General features: G+C 32.9%; 1 protein-coding gene across 2 annotated transcripts in view; it reads left to right on the forward strand.

The window, feature by feature from the left end:
• Nucleotides 1–244: 244 nt before the first annotated feature.
• The window catches only part of LOC119686468 (slo-interacting protein 1-like), a 104,459-nt gene continuing 89,042 nt past the window's right edge, over nt 245–15,661 (forward strand). Inside the window, exons 1-2 of one of the 2 annotated variants that reach the window (XM_038101054.1) lie at nt 245–416; nt 489–941. In XM_038101054.1, the coding sequence (XP_037956982.1) occupies nt 378–416; nt 489–941 (492 nt within the window). In that variant the 5' untranslated portion in view covers nt 245–377. The remainder of the gene's footprint in view (nt 417–488; nt 942–15,661) is intronic. The other variant, XM_038101053.1, reaches the window with a different exon arrangement.

The following is a 15,661-nucleotide window of genomic DNA, read 5'->3' on the forward strand; positions in this document are numbered from 1 at the left end:
ATTTGGCACAGTGCAATCTTATGTTTGTATCAAACGAACCTAAAGGTGGTGAAGTTGAAAATAATCATGGGATTTAAAATGGAATTTGTGTCATTTTTGAGAGTATATGTGTTAATTTGTGTCCTTATCAATTAAATATCCATACCGTATAAGACCTTTTCTGCTCTATACCTTCAAGCAGAACTTGCATCATGCATGAAAGTGAAAACGAAATTTAAATTAAATAAAAGTTGAAGTAAGATTTTGATTTCAGTTTTTATGTCATTCGGTTGTTTATGGGCGTATATATGTGTTCATAAAAGCAAATACAGAGTTTGATATTGAGGCCTGTGATTTTAGTATAAATATTTTTCCTTTAGTTCTAAGTAAAAATATATATGGAAACCATGGATGATATCAACTTTGTTGTGTTGAAGGTTTGTGACTAGATTTATCAACAAAATTTGAAAATTGCCATATACATCTTAATATTTTAACATTTATTTTAGATAAATGGTGTGTGCGTAAATAATTTAACACACGATGAAACTTCTAAAATGTTCCTTAATACTGATGGCGACAAATCCGTTTGTATTGAAGTTCGCCAAAGATGTGGTACACCATTTGAGAAACTCTACAATAAGAGTCAGAAACCTGAAAATATTTTTAAGGACGTAAGAGATCTGGAAATAAATGCACCACAGAAATTTGATGAGATTAAAGATAATATAAATGTTTCTGACGTAACTCAAATGCACAATGAAAATAGTTTTTCCGTACTTAATAACATTATATTAACATTGAAGCCATTGAGTTTAAATTTGGATATAAAATCAGATTCAATTACTTACGTTTCAAAATATACTCAAACGGAAGAAAGCAAATCCTTACCGGATATAAATATACAAGATCAAAAACAATCTATTATAGAACAGTGTATGGCACCAGAAATTTACATTGAGGTATGTATCTACTATGTAGAAATATATGTATATTAATCTCAGAGATTATATAAATGGCGTTTCCAAATAATGGAAAAATGCAGTAAGAGACTATGCTTAAACACACACTCCATATTAAGAGTTCCAAAATAAACATCACCAATATTATAAGAATACAGTATAAACAATTTTTTTTTTGTGTTGTTGCCTCAGATATCGAATATCAATAAACTATATAAGTCATTATAGGTAAAAAAAGAAATAGAAATATTGTTATAGGAAGAAAATATTTTAAAGAAGGTAAATCCTAACGAGAATTAGAAATACCATCGAATGTGTTATTTTCCGGAGTATAAAATGTCGTTTTAAATAAAAACAAAATAAAGTTGAAAATATGTCAAAAAGTTTACTTCAAAAAATACTTTACTGTCGAGATTTTAGTTCACACCTTTATAAAAGTGACCAAGATGCCAAAACTTAGTACCCTAAAACTAGCAGACGTTAGTGCTGCTAAGAAAAAACAGAACGAACAGTTTTGAAAAATCATTTCAATAAAAAAATAGGCAATTGTAATTCGCTGACAATTGCAAATTTATTTTGGTAATGGATTCCTAGTAAATGACGAAATCTAACACCGGTCATCAATCAACAAATTAGGTCCCAACCGTAAAGCACAGGTAATAGAGTGATGACTTACGGAACAATAAGTGTAGCTGGTGTTAAAAATTTAGCCTTAATTTATATATAATTTTGAATATGCTAAGTGGTTAATTGCTTTAGAAGTACTCAGCTTTTTAATTTATTTTAGAAAAAATATATTTTATTGTTATCATTATTTCGACTATAGTCTATACTTATCCTTATGGTACAAAGATAATACCAATGTTAATAATACAGTCTTAGTTTATGGTGTAATTGATCAACATTAATATAATATTAAGAGCATAACAACATTTACAGCCTTTTGCCCATACCATTAGTTTGGAAAATTACTTTGGGAGGCCACTTGCCTCAAATTTTCGGTAGTGCATTCAGTTAAGTAAACACGATCATTTGAGAGTTTATGAATTGCTCAATGGGGAAATTTTTCTCATCAAAAAACACACTGTTTGGAAATTCGACACTTTCGTACAAGCGTAACAATACATTTTGTTATTTGAGTCTTCATATTTTGTTGCTTTGGTGTAAAATCTTGAACCTTTTGGAATGTGTAAGGTTTCACCTTAAGCTCATTTTGGAATAAGCGTTAGATGCTTTGCTGGGTTTTTTTTAGTTCTTTGGTCGTTTTATCACCAGATTTCGTTTAAGTCCAGCCTTCACTCTCCGAACCATTTCAGGTGACGTTGTGGTTTTTTTTTAGCCCACCACCATAGTGTTTAACTACGTTGCCTGTACTATTGTAACGATTTATGGTACGATACACAAACATTGACTTTGAGGTCTTTGAGCTCACACACAAAAGCTGGTTGTGATTTTCCAGCCAAATATAACTCAATAACACTATTATGTTTGATTTCCATTTCGAATAACCTTTGTTCTATAAAACTAGCTTGTAAACAGTGATAGCTTGTAAACAGTGATATCTTGTAAACAATATAAGCACCTGTCTTTCCTATGTTTTCACGTAGTTGGCAATATCAGTTTGACAGAAATACCTGTGTGTAGTTGATAATAATTCAATTGCTTAACCCTAACATATCAAAATATATAAATAAGTTTTCATATCAATATTTGATACGCGATATTGTATCATATATTGTTAAATAAAAAATATTCATTTTAGTTAGACGTTAATTGAAATATAAAGAAACAAAGAGCTTTCTGAGATCTCTCACATGCATAAACCAAGTTATGCTGATCTTGATTTTATTAACATAAATTTATTTAGCTGCAGTGGAGTGGGAACATAATATTAAATAATATATAAAAATTATTTGAACATATCTTACAAAAATGAGCAATTTATATCGGAAGAATAGCAAATGTCTGTTATCTGTTACAGTAAAATTAACAACAAATAAATAATAAAGTAAAAATAATTGTGTTTTGATTTCTTTTAAATTCAATTTACTATTTATGTATGAATTACAAATTTACTTACAAGCAATTTCCAAATAAATTTCAAATTAATACATAATTTGTAAAGGTTGTATAAATTTATTTGCATTTTCATTACAGCAGAACTAGAAAATAATAAAGACCTTAAAAGTTTCCTATTTTAAGTATTATTGCTAGATTGTTTCTGCTATGCTACGGTAGACGATACACTAATATTTAGTATTCGTTGATAGTTAATGACAGTTGCTATGTTTAGATTACACAAACATTGGGTAAAAACAAGTGAGTAGCAAAAGCGCTATATTCTGTAATAATTAAAAAACGTTTATTTCTAAAAAATGGTCATTTTTATTTCAATCGACATATTTCTCATCGTAAGTTAAGACTTTTGACTATTTTTCTGGTAAATTATAGATTTCATGGAAAAAAATTCGGTTATCGCGCGATTTTTTGTTCTCTTAACTAATAAAAAATATAACTGAGTGACAAAAGGTAGAAGGCATAGGACGAAAATTTTATTATTTGTCGTGTAGCTACAGAATAGTGCTTTATATTTTAGGTGTGGGTTGATCAAAACAAAATACATCGAATAGAAAGCAGCGGACAATTTAAAAATCTGAAGATGAAAAGGAGCAGGTCCTATTTTCGACCATTAACTGATATAGCTTTAACAGGAAACTAGATAACCATATGTTTTCCGGTTTTCCTTAGAATTTTTCGCAAAATCAATATTTTAGATGTTTTTTGAAACTTAAAAACAATAAATAAATAAAAATAACTTTTTTCCAAGAACTGTTACAATATATAGCAAAAGGCGCGAAGTTATGGGTCAACAGATGTTGTACATTAAATCTTCTTATCTTAGTTGGCCATTACAGACGTGTGTCGTCCTTGGCCGCGTCGAGTAGCCTCCGCCAGTCAGCCCGATTAGTTGCTTTCTGACGTCAGTTGGTAGTACCGAGCGCCCCCAAATCGTTGGTCACCTGGTCCTTCCACCGAAGATGCGGACGTCCTCTACCGCGTTTTCCACCTGCGGGTACCGAGTCAAATACCTTTCTAGCTGGAGCACTTTCTTCCATTCGCACGACATGACCAAGCCAGCGTAGCCGCTGAATTTTTATGCGCTTAACTATGTTAATGTCGCGGTATAGCTCATACAGCTCATCGTTCCATCTAATTCGATACTCGTCGCCAACGCGTAAGGGATCATAGATCTTTCGAAGAATTTTTCTCTCGAATGCTCCTAACGCCTTCTCATTACTGTTGGTAATTGTCCAAGCTTCTGCACCATACAGCAGGACAGGCATGATAACGGATTTGTGAGCGTGATTTTTGTTTGTCGAGAGAGGGCTTTATTTCTCAATTGCTTACTTAGCCCGAAGTAACATTTGTTGGCAAGAGTAATTATTCGTTGAATCTCTAGGTTGACGTCATTTTTGGTGTTTAAGCTGGTTCCTAAATAAACAAAGTCTTTCACAACTTCGAACTTATAATTGTCAACAGTAACGTAGGTCCCAAGACGCTCAGGAGATTTGTTTGTTGACAGAAAGTACTTTGTTTTGTCCTCATTTACCACAAGACCCATTTGCTTTGCTTGTTTTTCTAAGTTGGAAAATGCCGCACTGACGACGCGAGTGTTCAGACTAATGATATCAATATCGTCGGCATACGCAAGCAGCATTACACTTTTGTAGAATATTGTGCCAGTACGGTTTAAATCTGCTGCTTGAATTATCGTTTCCAACATTAGGTTAAAGTAGTCACACGACAAGGAGTCACCCTGTCTGAAACCTCGTTTGGTATCAAACGGCTCGGAGAGGTATCAACGTCATTTTACATAGCCGTAAAAGTTTTGCTGGGATACCAAATTCAGACATAGCGGCATAGAGTGTACTTCTAGTAGTAGTGTCAAAAGCAGCTTTGAAGTCGACAAATAGGTGGTGTGTGTCGATTTGTTTTTCTTGAGTCTTCTCCAGGATTTGACGCACTGTCTGGTCTAGAGTGGATTTGCCAGGTCTGAAGCCACACTGATAAGGTCCAATCAGTTGGTTGACGATTGGCTTTAATCTTTCACATAGTACGTTTGACAGAACCTTATATGCGATATTTAAAAGACTGATCCCGCGGTAGTTGGCGCAGTTTGCAGGATCACCTTTTTTGTGGATTGGGCAAAGCACACTTAAATTCCAATTGTTGGGCATGCATTCATCCGACTAAATGTTGCGAATTAGCTGTAGCATGCATTTTGATAGCTCTTCGCCACCAGCTTTAAACAGCTCAGCCGGTAAACCATCGGCGCCTGCAGCTTTGTTGTTTTTGAGCCGCGTTATAGCTGTTTTAACTTCATTATGATCGGGAGGCGGGACGATTATTTCATCGTCAACGATTGAAAATTCGGGATCATCTTCGCTTTCAGTCATATTGCTACTACCGCCATTTAGTTTTCATTACAGTTTTCATCTTTGCAGGAATTAGCTCCGGGTTTATAACCATTTGTCAAGCTTTTAATTTTTTGATAGAATTTTCGAGCCATATTCCTGTCGTCCAGCTTCTCAAGCTCTTCGTACTCACGTCTTTCTGTTTCCTTCTTTTTTCGCCTGAAAAGACGTTTTTCTTCCCTTCTCTTTTGCCGATATCGCTCTTTAACAGCGCGCGTCGCAACTGCATATCAAGCCACCGCAGTGTGGCTTGATATGCTGCGTCTTTCTCTGCGGTAGCATTGCGACACTCTTGGTCGTACCAGCTGTTTCTTTGTATACGGTGATAGCCGATCACCTCTTCTGCAGCGGTACGCATAGAGTTGGAGATGTGGTTCTATTGCGCGCATATATCGACTTCTTCAGATGAATTTTCCAGATATTGGGAGAGTCGAGTAGCGAAGTCATTAGCTGTCTGTTGAGGTTGTAGCTTTTCGACGTCTAGGTTTCCTGTGCTTGTTCACGTACCTTTTTCATCGCACATAAACGTGTGCGGATCTTGGCTGCAACAAGGTAATGATCCGATTCGATGTTGGCTCCTTGGATAGTACGTACATCCAAGACACTGGAAGCATGCCTTCCGTCTATCACAACGTGATCAATTTAAGATCTTATGCTTTGATCAGGTGACAGTCATGTTGCCTTATGTATGTTGAGATGCTGGAATCTGGTACTACTAACCACCATGTTTCTAGCCGCGGCGAAATCAATCAGCCTTCTTCCATTATCAGAAGTTTTCGTGTGAAGGCTGAACTTTCCGACAGTAGCACCAAAGATACCTTCTTTACCCACCTTTGCGTTGAAGTCTCCAACAACGATTTTGATGTCATGATGGGGACAGCGTTCATATGCTTGTTCAAGCTGTTCATAGAAAATTTCCTTGGTGTCGTCATCTTTATCTTCCGTCGGGGCATGCGCACATATTAGAGTGATAAAGAAAAATTTTGCCTTAATCCGGATTTTTGCGAGCCTTTCGTTTATTGGTGTAAACGTTGAGACCAAATTTCTCAGCTTTTGGCCTACCGCAAATCCGACTCCAAACTCGTGCTTTGTTGCATGGCAGCTGTAGTAGATGTCACAATGATCTCGTTTAGAGCATCCTTGTCCCGTCCATCGCATTTCCTGGAGAGCGGTAATGTCAGCCTTATATTCCTTGAGGACATTAACCAGCTGTATAGATGCACCTTCTTTGTAAAGAGTTCGGACATTTCAGGTGCATATTTTTAAATCGTGTTCCTTAATATGTTTGCGTTTGTCGTCATCAGTAGATCGTTTCCTTATCCGAGGCTGCCTCTTCGTTTGCATTGAAAGAATTTTTTAAATGGTGGGTTCCAAGCCCGACGCATAACCTCATATATCCCTGAGGTGGATTTCGCTGCACACATTAGTTCACTACGCACGGATGATTGTAGCTATCCAGAGGAACCACGTGGAGGCTGTGTGTCAACTTGGAGAGAACACTGACAAGGATCGCGCTGGCATTTACCATGTTAAATCCAATCAGACACTTTACCTTGTATGTTCAATCCCATCAATCCCACATTACATATGATTATTAAATTTCAAAAGTGACGGTCGAAAATTCGACCAATAGCGATAAACATAGTCACATTTTTGACAAGTTGAAATGATAAATTTTGATTTTTCCTCCATTTTTAAGCACAAAGAAGCTTAAAGAAGTATAAAGTGTTCTGAAATATTGAAATGCTTTAGATTTACTAACAGTTAATGCATTATCAGGAAATAAGTTCTTTTTAATAAATATTATTTTTAATTGTTTATGTATTCATTTTAATAACTTATTAATTGTAAAATATTATTAAAAGTATTTAAAAACCAATAAATTTAAAATCAGTTTTTAAAAGCGCTGAATAGTGAGCTAACGTAAAATTTGTGTTCCAAGTCCTCATAGAAGATAGTAAAATTATTAACTAACAATTTTAAGCCGGATAATTGTTAACTAGTGCCCAACGTTAATAATTAAATAATAAAGCATAATACGATCAAAAAAACTCTTTACAGAAGAAATAAACTGCGCTTTTAGTTGCAAAAATTTATCTTAAATTTTTAAAATTAAAATAAAAAAAATACAAGAAAAAACTCTTCGTAGAAGAAATTAACTGTGACTTTAATTGCTTAATTTAATTGCCAATTAACTTAAATTGTTAAATTCAAAATAATTGTTTATAATACAGTGAAGTCAGGATTAAAAAAACTATTCATAGAAGAAATATACTGTGCATCTAATTCTGAAAATTCAATTTCTATTAAATTGAAAAAAGTAAAACATATCATCATTTATACATCAATTCTGTAAGTAAATTTACGAATCAAGAACAATCAGCAGAGCTACTTCAATTACCGTATTTGTAATAATGAAACACTTAATAATTGAAAATAATTGACTTCACTTCTGCCCATTTTATAGCAATCCCTTTGGGAATGCTGCTATGTTTATTAATCAACCTACATTATTCGTGGTACTAACCGTTCCGAATTTGAGGAAATAGCACAGTTTAGCGAACCAACTTGATAAATCTAATCACAATTAGGACATCCTAAGTGATCAGGCGAGCGAAATCAGGAGAATTATAAATACTTTAAAAATACCCAGAAAATACGAAAGAGAAATCGAATTTCTGGGTTCTACCCTGAAATTAATAGCGGTAACACCTGATCATAATGACTATGAATTACTTTCAACAAAGAAAAATATGTTGATTGAAAATAGCAATCAACATATTGCCAGACAGAAATAAACACTATTACAGGACAGAATCAATGAATTGGCTAGTATAATTAACTCCACGCAGCATCACAACAACATTAATGCTTTTCATAAAGAAAATGGGCTATTATCCATTTGAATGAATACCGTGATGATGTCGTTCATCATGGTTAAAGAAGGTATAGTCAATAGAACTAGAACATATTACAGACATTGAGAACGTACAAATAAGTATAAACAATATTTTAAGTTCTGCTAAAATCAAAATATTACAGAATAGAAAAATGATATTTTATATTTTAAAAATTCCCTTTATTAACGTAATTTGCGATTATGTTAAAATTTTTCCCGTTGTTCACAATGAGTTTATAATAAAATTAGAAATTAATAAAGTAGCAGTCTGCGGAAAAATGTCGAAACCTGTCCAAAATTGTATTGAAATTGTCGCTATCAACATCTGCCAACCCAAAATTTCTTCGTGTGTCTCATAACTGTTAAACAACAGTACAGCAAGCTACGCAACCGAATCGGCTCATCACTTACCTGCAATCCAGACAATCGTGGAGGGAATAATTTCTTTAATGATGTGTCGAATACAACCGTATTCTACGAGAAGAATATGATAGTATCGAGAACATTTTTATAGGAATTTTCCGGTAAAATACGAATAAACAATTCTGTTTTTGAAGCTGCTAAGGATATTAGTTTGCCACAACCTTATCCTCCTGAAACTTTGGATCTAATCCAGTTAAGGCACGATACTAAAATAAAATATTAAAATATAAAATATTTTGGCGGGTTCTGATTCCGAAAATCAAGCAGAAAGAGATTTTGTTATAAATATTCCACCATCTTATACTGTAAGTAACAATGAGTACATATATGATCAAATTGTGGATGGTTCGGAGGTTGATTCATTGCAAGAAGTTAAAATAGAACACCAAACTCAAAAACTTCCATGAAGTGTAAAGCTAAATTTCCAAAATTTTCACCTGTTGCTCGCACTGCAACTGGTCTCGTAGTTCAGCAAAAGGTTCCTGTTAAAATATATGGCAAAAATAGTTTGTAACAATTACATGAAAATAAGTGTTTGGTCAATTTTTTCCTCTTAGGTGGGAGGACCGTTGTAGCATTTCTTTGTGTATATTTTGACTATCACATAGTTTGTTTAATAATTTTTGTTTTATTAAATTCTACGTTATCCGCCGGAATAATTTCAACTTCTAGGTGCGACCGAAAATTGGTTAAGGAATTTAAAATCTAATAGAACTGAAAAAGTCTGTTTAAGGCTTACCTGTGAAAAAATTGGGTTAAATTCTATAGAAGACCGCATAAGGCTACAAAGTTCTACAGCATAGTAACAAAGAAGAACATTGTCCACTTAATCCATTTAATTTCACCAAAGAACCAGTAAGCAATAAAGATTTTACTGCAAATGCTTCAAGAAAGGTACTTGGAATACACAGGGAAATATGCGATACCATTAAACTTGAAATAGAAAACAATAAAAAAAGTTATCAAAACACCATAAAAAATATACCTTCAAAGCAAACACTTTCAGAAAATAGAAAAACTAACAACAAGAATTGAAGGAGCAAAAGCAAAACATATGATAGAAAAATTAAAGTTAAAGAAAAATTGGAGACGAAATTGAGAAAAATCGTCAACTTTTGGAAATAGGGAAAATTATACTTAAGTTAAATCATTAAAAATTATTATTATTATTACAAACTATTAGCCAGTTTAGATCAAGTTCGTCATTATTATTAAAAATAAATAATAGCAATATTGTGATATAACCAAGTAAGTTATTCTACTTTATTTTGAGAAAACAAAAAAAAAAATACACGTATAAATTTATAAATATGAACATAAACCTTTTATTTATTTATTTTGAATGCTATTGAACAGTGAACGAAAGCAAACACTAAAGTACCGAACATAGTGTACTGTTTGTAAGTACACTTTTGTGTACTGACTTTGATAAAAAATATTAAACAAACAGAGTACATTAAAAAAAGTCCAAAACAATTCAAAAAAAAGTTTAGATTTTTATGTCCGCAAACAGAAACTCTAAAATTTATTTCATTGTTTGTTTTCTTTTCCCGTGCTCTTTTTAACGATCTTTTCCCGAAGGTAGTGCTCTTTTTAGTGTTCTTTTCCCGAACATAGTGGTCTTTCTAGTGTTTGTTGAACAAAACGATTTTGACACATTTTTATTTGCATTGTTGTTGCTTCGTATTGCATGCATTTTGTTTGTGTTTTTAAATTGTAAAGATATTGTGTATCCATTTATTGATGATGATAATGTTTGTTTTCGTTCACTGCTATTGAATGCATATTTCAAATTTTAATATCTTAAATTCAGAACTAAACACTTAACTTAAGCGTATTTCTCTTCATTTGTTTGTTTTCTTTTTATTTTCGTGTTTTTCGCTATCAAAAATGCAAATGCTGTTAAATTTCAAAAATAAAAATTTGTGTTTTTAGTTGTTCCCACATTTTAAGATTGCAACCGTCTTCGTAGTAATTCAGAATAGGGGAATTTTATTGTAGGCAGAAAAACATTTTGGGAGAAACTAATTTACTGGGAATATTAGAATTAATACAATTATTATTTTATTATTAAGTACATAATGTTGCAAATCAATTAAATACATTAGTATTTAATAGAATTAGTGTTTAGTTATACAATAGGCAGGCCTGCTCACTAGTGCGACGTGTATTTCATTCATTATCGAATAAATAAAGTGCTATAACTCGTGACAATTTATACTCAAACTATTCTAAATAGTACATTAGCAAAAATGAAAGAAAATTTCAAATTGAAATTCTCAATATCAAATAATATCTGGTAATCGCTTTGACTTGACGAAATGCCGGTCAATCGAAACAAATACAAGAACAGCTGTATAAAGTAATCCAACAAACTCTACAAGTCTACCAACAAATACAGCTGCAATCTGATCGTCCATGCTGAAAAGCATTCAATAGTGAAAGTCAATGAACACTACAACGATCAAATTAACAGTTACTACTCCAACAAATACAACAGCATACCCAACAAAAACAACCACAGTAAAACCAGCAAATACAGAAACAACTAAAACAACAAATCCAGCAGGAGCATTATACGAGGGCTGCTATGTATATTTCTGGCCTAGGTAACACTAACTGTTACCAGTTGCAATCTGACATTTCCATTGGAAAGGTTGACATTTTTTAGCATAACATCACTAAGAACGTGTTGTCATTTAATTGTGAATTGTTTTATTTACAGAGACTTCAAAAATTCATCTCGGCCAAAAAATGTAATTAATACGTGAACATTTTCGTTCGATCATTTTTCACAACTTTCGACGTGGTTTATCACGACAAGAGTGCATTGATGAATTTAAATCTTTGTATGGCGATGAAGCACCATCCTATAGCACTGTGAGAAGGTCGTCCACAGACGAATTCCGTGAAGTTCGTCCAAAAACGGCCGTTGTGCCAGAGAACATTGATGCCGTGCGTGAACTGATAATGCAAAATCGTCATGTGACATACCGTGAGATAGAGGCATCCTTGGGCATTTCTCCTACTAGCATACATTCGATATTGCATGAATACTTGGCTTTTACGAAAAAGATTTGTTCTCGTTGGATCCCGCACAATTTGACAATCGCTCAAAAAAAAGTCGTTTCGATTGGTACAAAGAAATGTTGAAAAAATACGGTCGCGGTGCTTTAAAAGACGTTTTTTGTCGCCAGAAGATGCTGTTGATATGTTCAAAAACCATGTTGTGGAGGTGTCTCAATCGGAGTGGAAAAAATGCTTCGACAATTGGTTTGAGCGCATGCAAAATTGTAAAAATCAGGTCGGAGAATACTTTGAAAAAAATAAAACAATTTTTGATGATAAATATTCGCATTTTCATTATTAGGCCAGAAATATATATAGCAGCCCTCGTATAGATCTTCAACAACCAAATTATCAGCATCAACAAATTCCCCAGTCAGAACTGGGAATTCGCAAAAGTCTGATCATTACAGTTTAATAGCATCAGCTACATGGTTTTGTTTTCCTCTCAAGTACTCTACCATGAAATCATATTGTTCTAAGTCCAGCCTCATTCTGGTTAATTTTGATGATGGATTTTTAAGTGAAAATATGTATGAAAGTGGTCTGTTATCACTTTGAACTAGAAATTTTGTACCATATATGTAAGGTTTAAAATAATTGATTGCCCAATTTATAGCATATAATGTGATATGGGTATAAGACCACACATATCACACAACGGATAAGTGCGCCAAATAAATTTAATGTAAATATTGACACAGTTCTATTTCATATAAAAAAAAACAATAAATTATTTTCAGTAACATGAGCTTTTATTTTGTCATAGCTTTGGTGACAAATAACTGAGCCGCACATTGCACCATATGTGCAATATGTATAATTCAAAACTGTGTCAATAGAATAAACGGTTTCAAGTGAAACCATATGTGGAACACTTGCGTTCTTACTATTTATTGATAAACTATTTGTTTTAAGATAAAGCTATTTTCTTTTAATTTGGGTTAACCAATTAGGCGCAAGTAATTTAAGTATTAACCAATAGAATCAGTACATAAGTTTCTATTGGAAATTAGTATTAATAAACTATGTTTGATTTAAGAAATTTAAAAGAAATAAAATCAGTGAACATTGAAAACACACACGTCTTTCGAACTTATTGATAGTAATTGAACTTTACAAGCAGTTAATTCCTGCTCAATAGTGGACTTATTACCTTCACCTGAGGTGAAAGCTCTGGATGCATATGCAACAGGTAATTGCATTTTCTGATATTCTTGGCTTAACACTGCCCCGGAGGCGTATTTGCTAACATCAGTTGTATTGTATAACGCTCTTTGAAAATCTGGGTATTGTAAGATTCTGGGATTTATTAATTGGTTTTTCAGATAGTTGAATGTTGTTTCACTTTCGAGCTCCATACAAATGGAATGTTCTTTTTACATAACTTTGTTATGTGACGGACGGATTCAGCAAAATTAGGTAACATACGAAGTGTCTGTAATAATTACGCTACGAAGCATTTAGCTTCATCACCATTTTTTGGTGTTGGATAATTTAGAATTACCGAATATTTACTGTCATCAGGCAGAATCCCTTTATCTGTACATTTATGTCCCAAAAAACTGAAGAAAGAATTCATCAGGGTATAGTTTGAGGTTGTATTTTCTGCAAATTTTGAAAACGTTTTCCAGATTAGAAAACATATGAGCTTCAGAACAACCAATAACTACTAAGTTGTCCATGTACAGAAAAGCTTGTTCGGGACTCAATCCAGAAAAAGCTAGCGACATCTTTAATCAATTTATCTATTTGTCTGTAGATTTCATCTTTTTGGCTATGCGGCATTCTATAGTTTTTAATATAAACGGGTTCGTCATCCGTTAATCTTAATTTTTGTTTATAAAAATTGTTGACTGAAATTTTCTCTGTTTCTAATGCAAATATGTCTATATATTTTTTACATAGGGTTTTTAGTTTATCTTTGACAAATTATGAAAATTTTTTTGATAATTTTTTCAATTTTTCTTTTTTGGCAGAATGGTGGGGTTCATTGAATGCTATGCATTCATAATCGTGTAGACTAGACTTAGTGTTTTGATTTGATAGTTTTCAATAACAACATTTTCATTTGTAGTATTTATTATTCTAACAAATGGATTCAATGTGTTGGCAATAAATGTCCCTTCGGTTAATTCTTGATTTGGGACTAATATGTCTTCTGACGTAGGTTCTATTTTGATACTCCGTCGCACTTGAGACGTAGTTGGCAATGATAAAGCATTGCATTTTGGTGCATTGCGTACTGGAATTGCAATGTCATCTGGGTAATTATCTGACCTGTGTATGGTCCAATCTCCGCTGTTTTAATAATCGAGTATACAGTTGCACTTTTTCAAGAAATCTAATCTTATTATACCATCTGTTGGAATTGGGAAATTGTTTTCTACGACATGAAATTTGTGTTTTATGAGAGTATTTCTAACTGTTAAATCGAAGGTAATGGTTCCTAACGTTGTTATTGTCCCATGTTCTATGTCGTTAAGGCTAGTTTTGTTGATCTGTTTAATGTTACCAAAAGAAATAGAGTTTCGTTTAATTAGTGAAATGTCTGCACCAGTGTCTACCAGAAATACTGATATGCCATTATTTATATTTGTATGAGTGGAGATGAAACTACTTAGACTTAAAGTGATACTGAAGACATTTTTTTTTAATGAGTACTTAAGGTTATTATGTTTTTCGTCCTATTATCGTTTTGATGAATAACGCGGATATTGTGACTGTCTATAACTATAATTATTGTTTTGACGGTAATAATTATTATTTTGACGGTTATAATTATTGATATATTGGCCTTTTCCCTTGTATCGATTGCCTACACGGCTGCCTCGTTGTTTAAAAGCACGGAAATTAGTATTTGAGAGCGTTACCTCAAACCCTTTCTTTGCAGCTTTATTTAGAATTTTTTCTTTACAAGCCGTAAAATTATTCTCAGCTTGTTTTTTATGTTCGAAAGTTAATCTAAAGTAGTTAACATTTAGTACTAATCTGATACATTCTAAACTATTAATCAGGATATTAATATTTTTACTAATTGTGTCCTGAGTTATTTGCCTATTATTATACAGGCAATTATATGATATGTCAAAAATTTCTTTATGAATATTAATTTTTTTTGACAATTTGCAACCATTCCATTTACTAGTTGTTAAGTAAAGAAACAATTCCGGATATATTGGACTAACATGACCTAAGTAACTAACATAGGCTAACTCTCTAACACCTATCAATAATAAAATATAATAGTAACACCAAAAACATAGAAATACACATAGTAGAAAAAGTCTACGGATATTCACATAATTTTACTAAAATTACGCATAACTTTTTTAATTTTTACTCAAATTCATTTTTATTTCCTGATTTATTTTAACCAAAGAAACAACAATAAAGTTGCAATATTGAAACTAAACAGTTATTCTTTAAAAAAAAATTAAACACAATTATATGCGAAAGTAGTAATTTTTGAAGCAGAAAAAGTCTACGGATATTTCTTAATATTTACATTAAAACAATAAAATTCACAAAAATCTTAAATTTAATAGCCTGTGGGATAACCCCTGCATTTAATAACCTCTGTTAAGCGTCTTTGCAGGGACTCAACTAGCTTTGTAGTATCCTGTGCGTTTATTTCTAGCCATTCTTCCTTGATGATGTTTCTTACTATATCCTTGCTGGAAAGCATATGCTGGTGAATCTTATTTTCCAAATAAACCCACAGATGTTCTATAGGACTACGGTCTGGTGATTCTGGTAGTGTTTGAAGTTGCCTGAGAGCATTGTACAGCATCCCAATCCGTACGATGGCTGCTGTATGCTTAGTGTCGTTGTCCTGCTGAAACAAAAAGGTTGCC

This window comes from Teleopsis dalmanni, chromosome 2 (genome assembly GCF_002237135.1).
Source record: "Teleopsis dalmanni isolate 2A chromosome 2, ASM223713v2, whole genome shotgun sequence".
Taxonomy (NCBI): domain Eukaryota; kingdom Metazoa; phylum Arthropoda; class Insecta; order Diptera; family Diopsidae; genus Teleopsis; species Teleopsis dalmanni.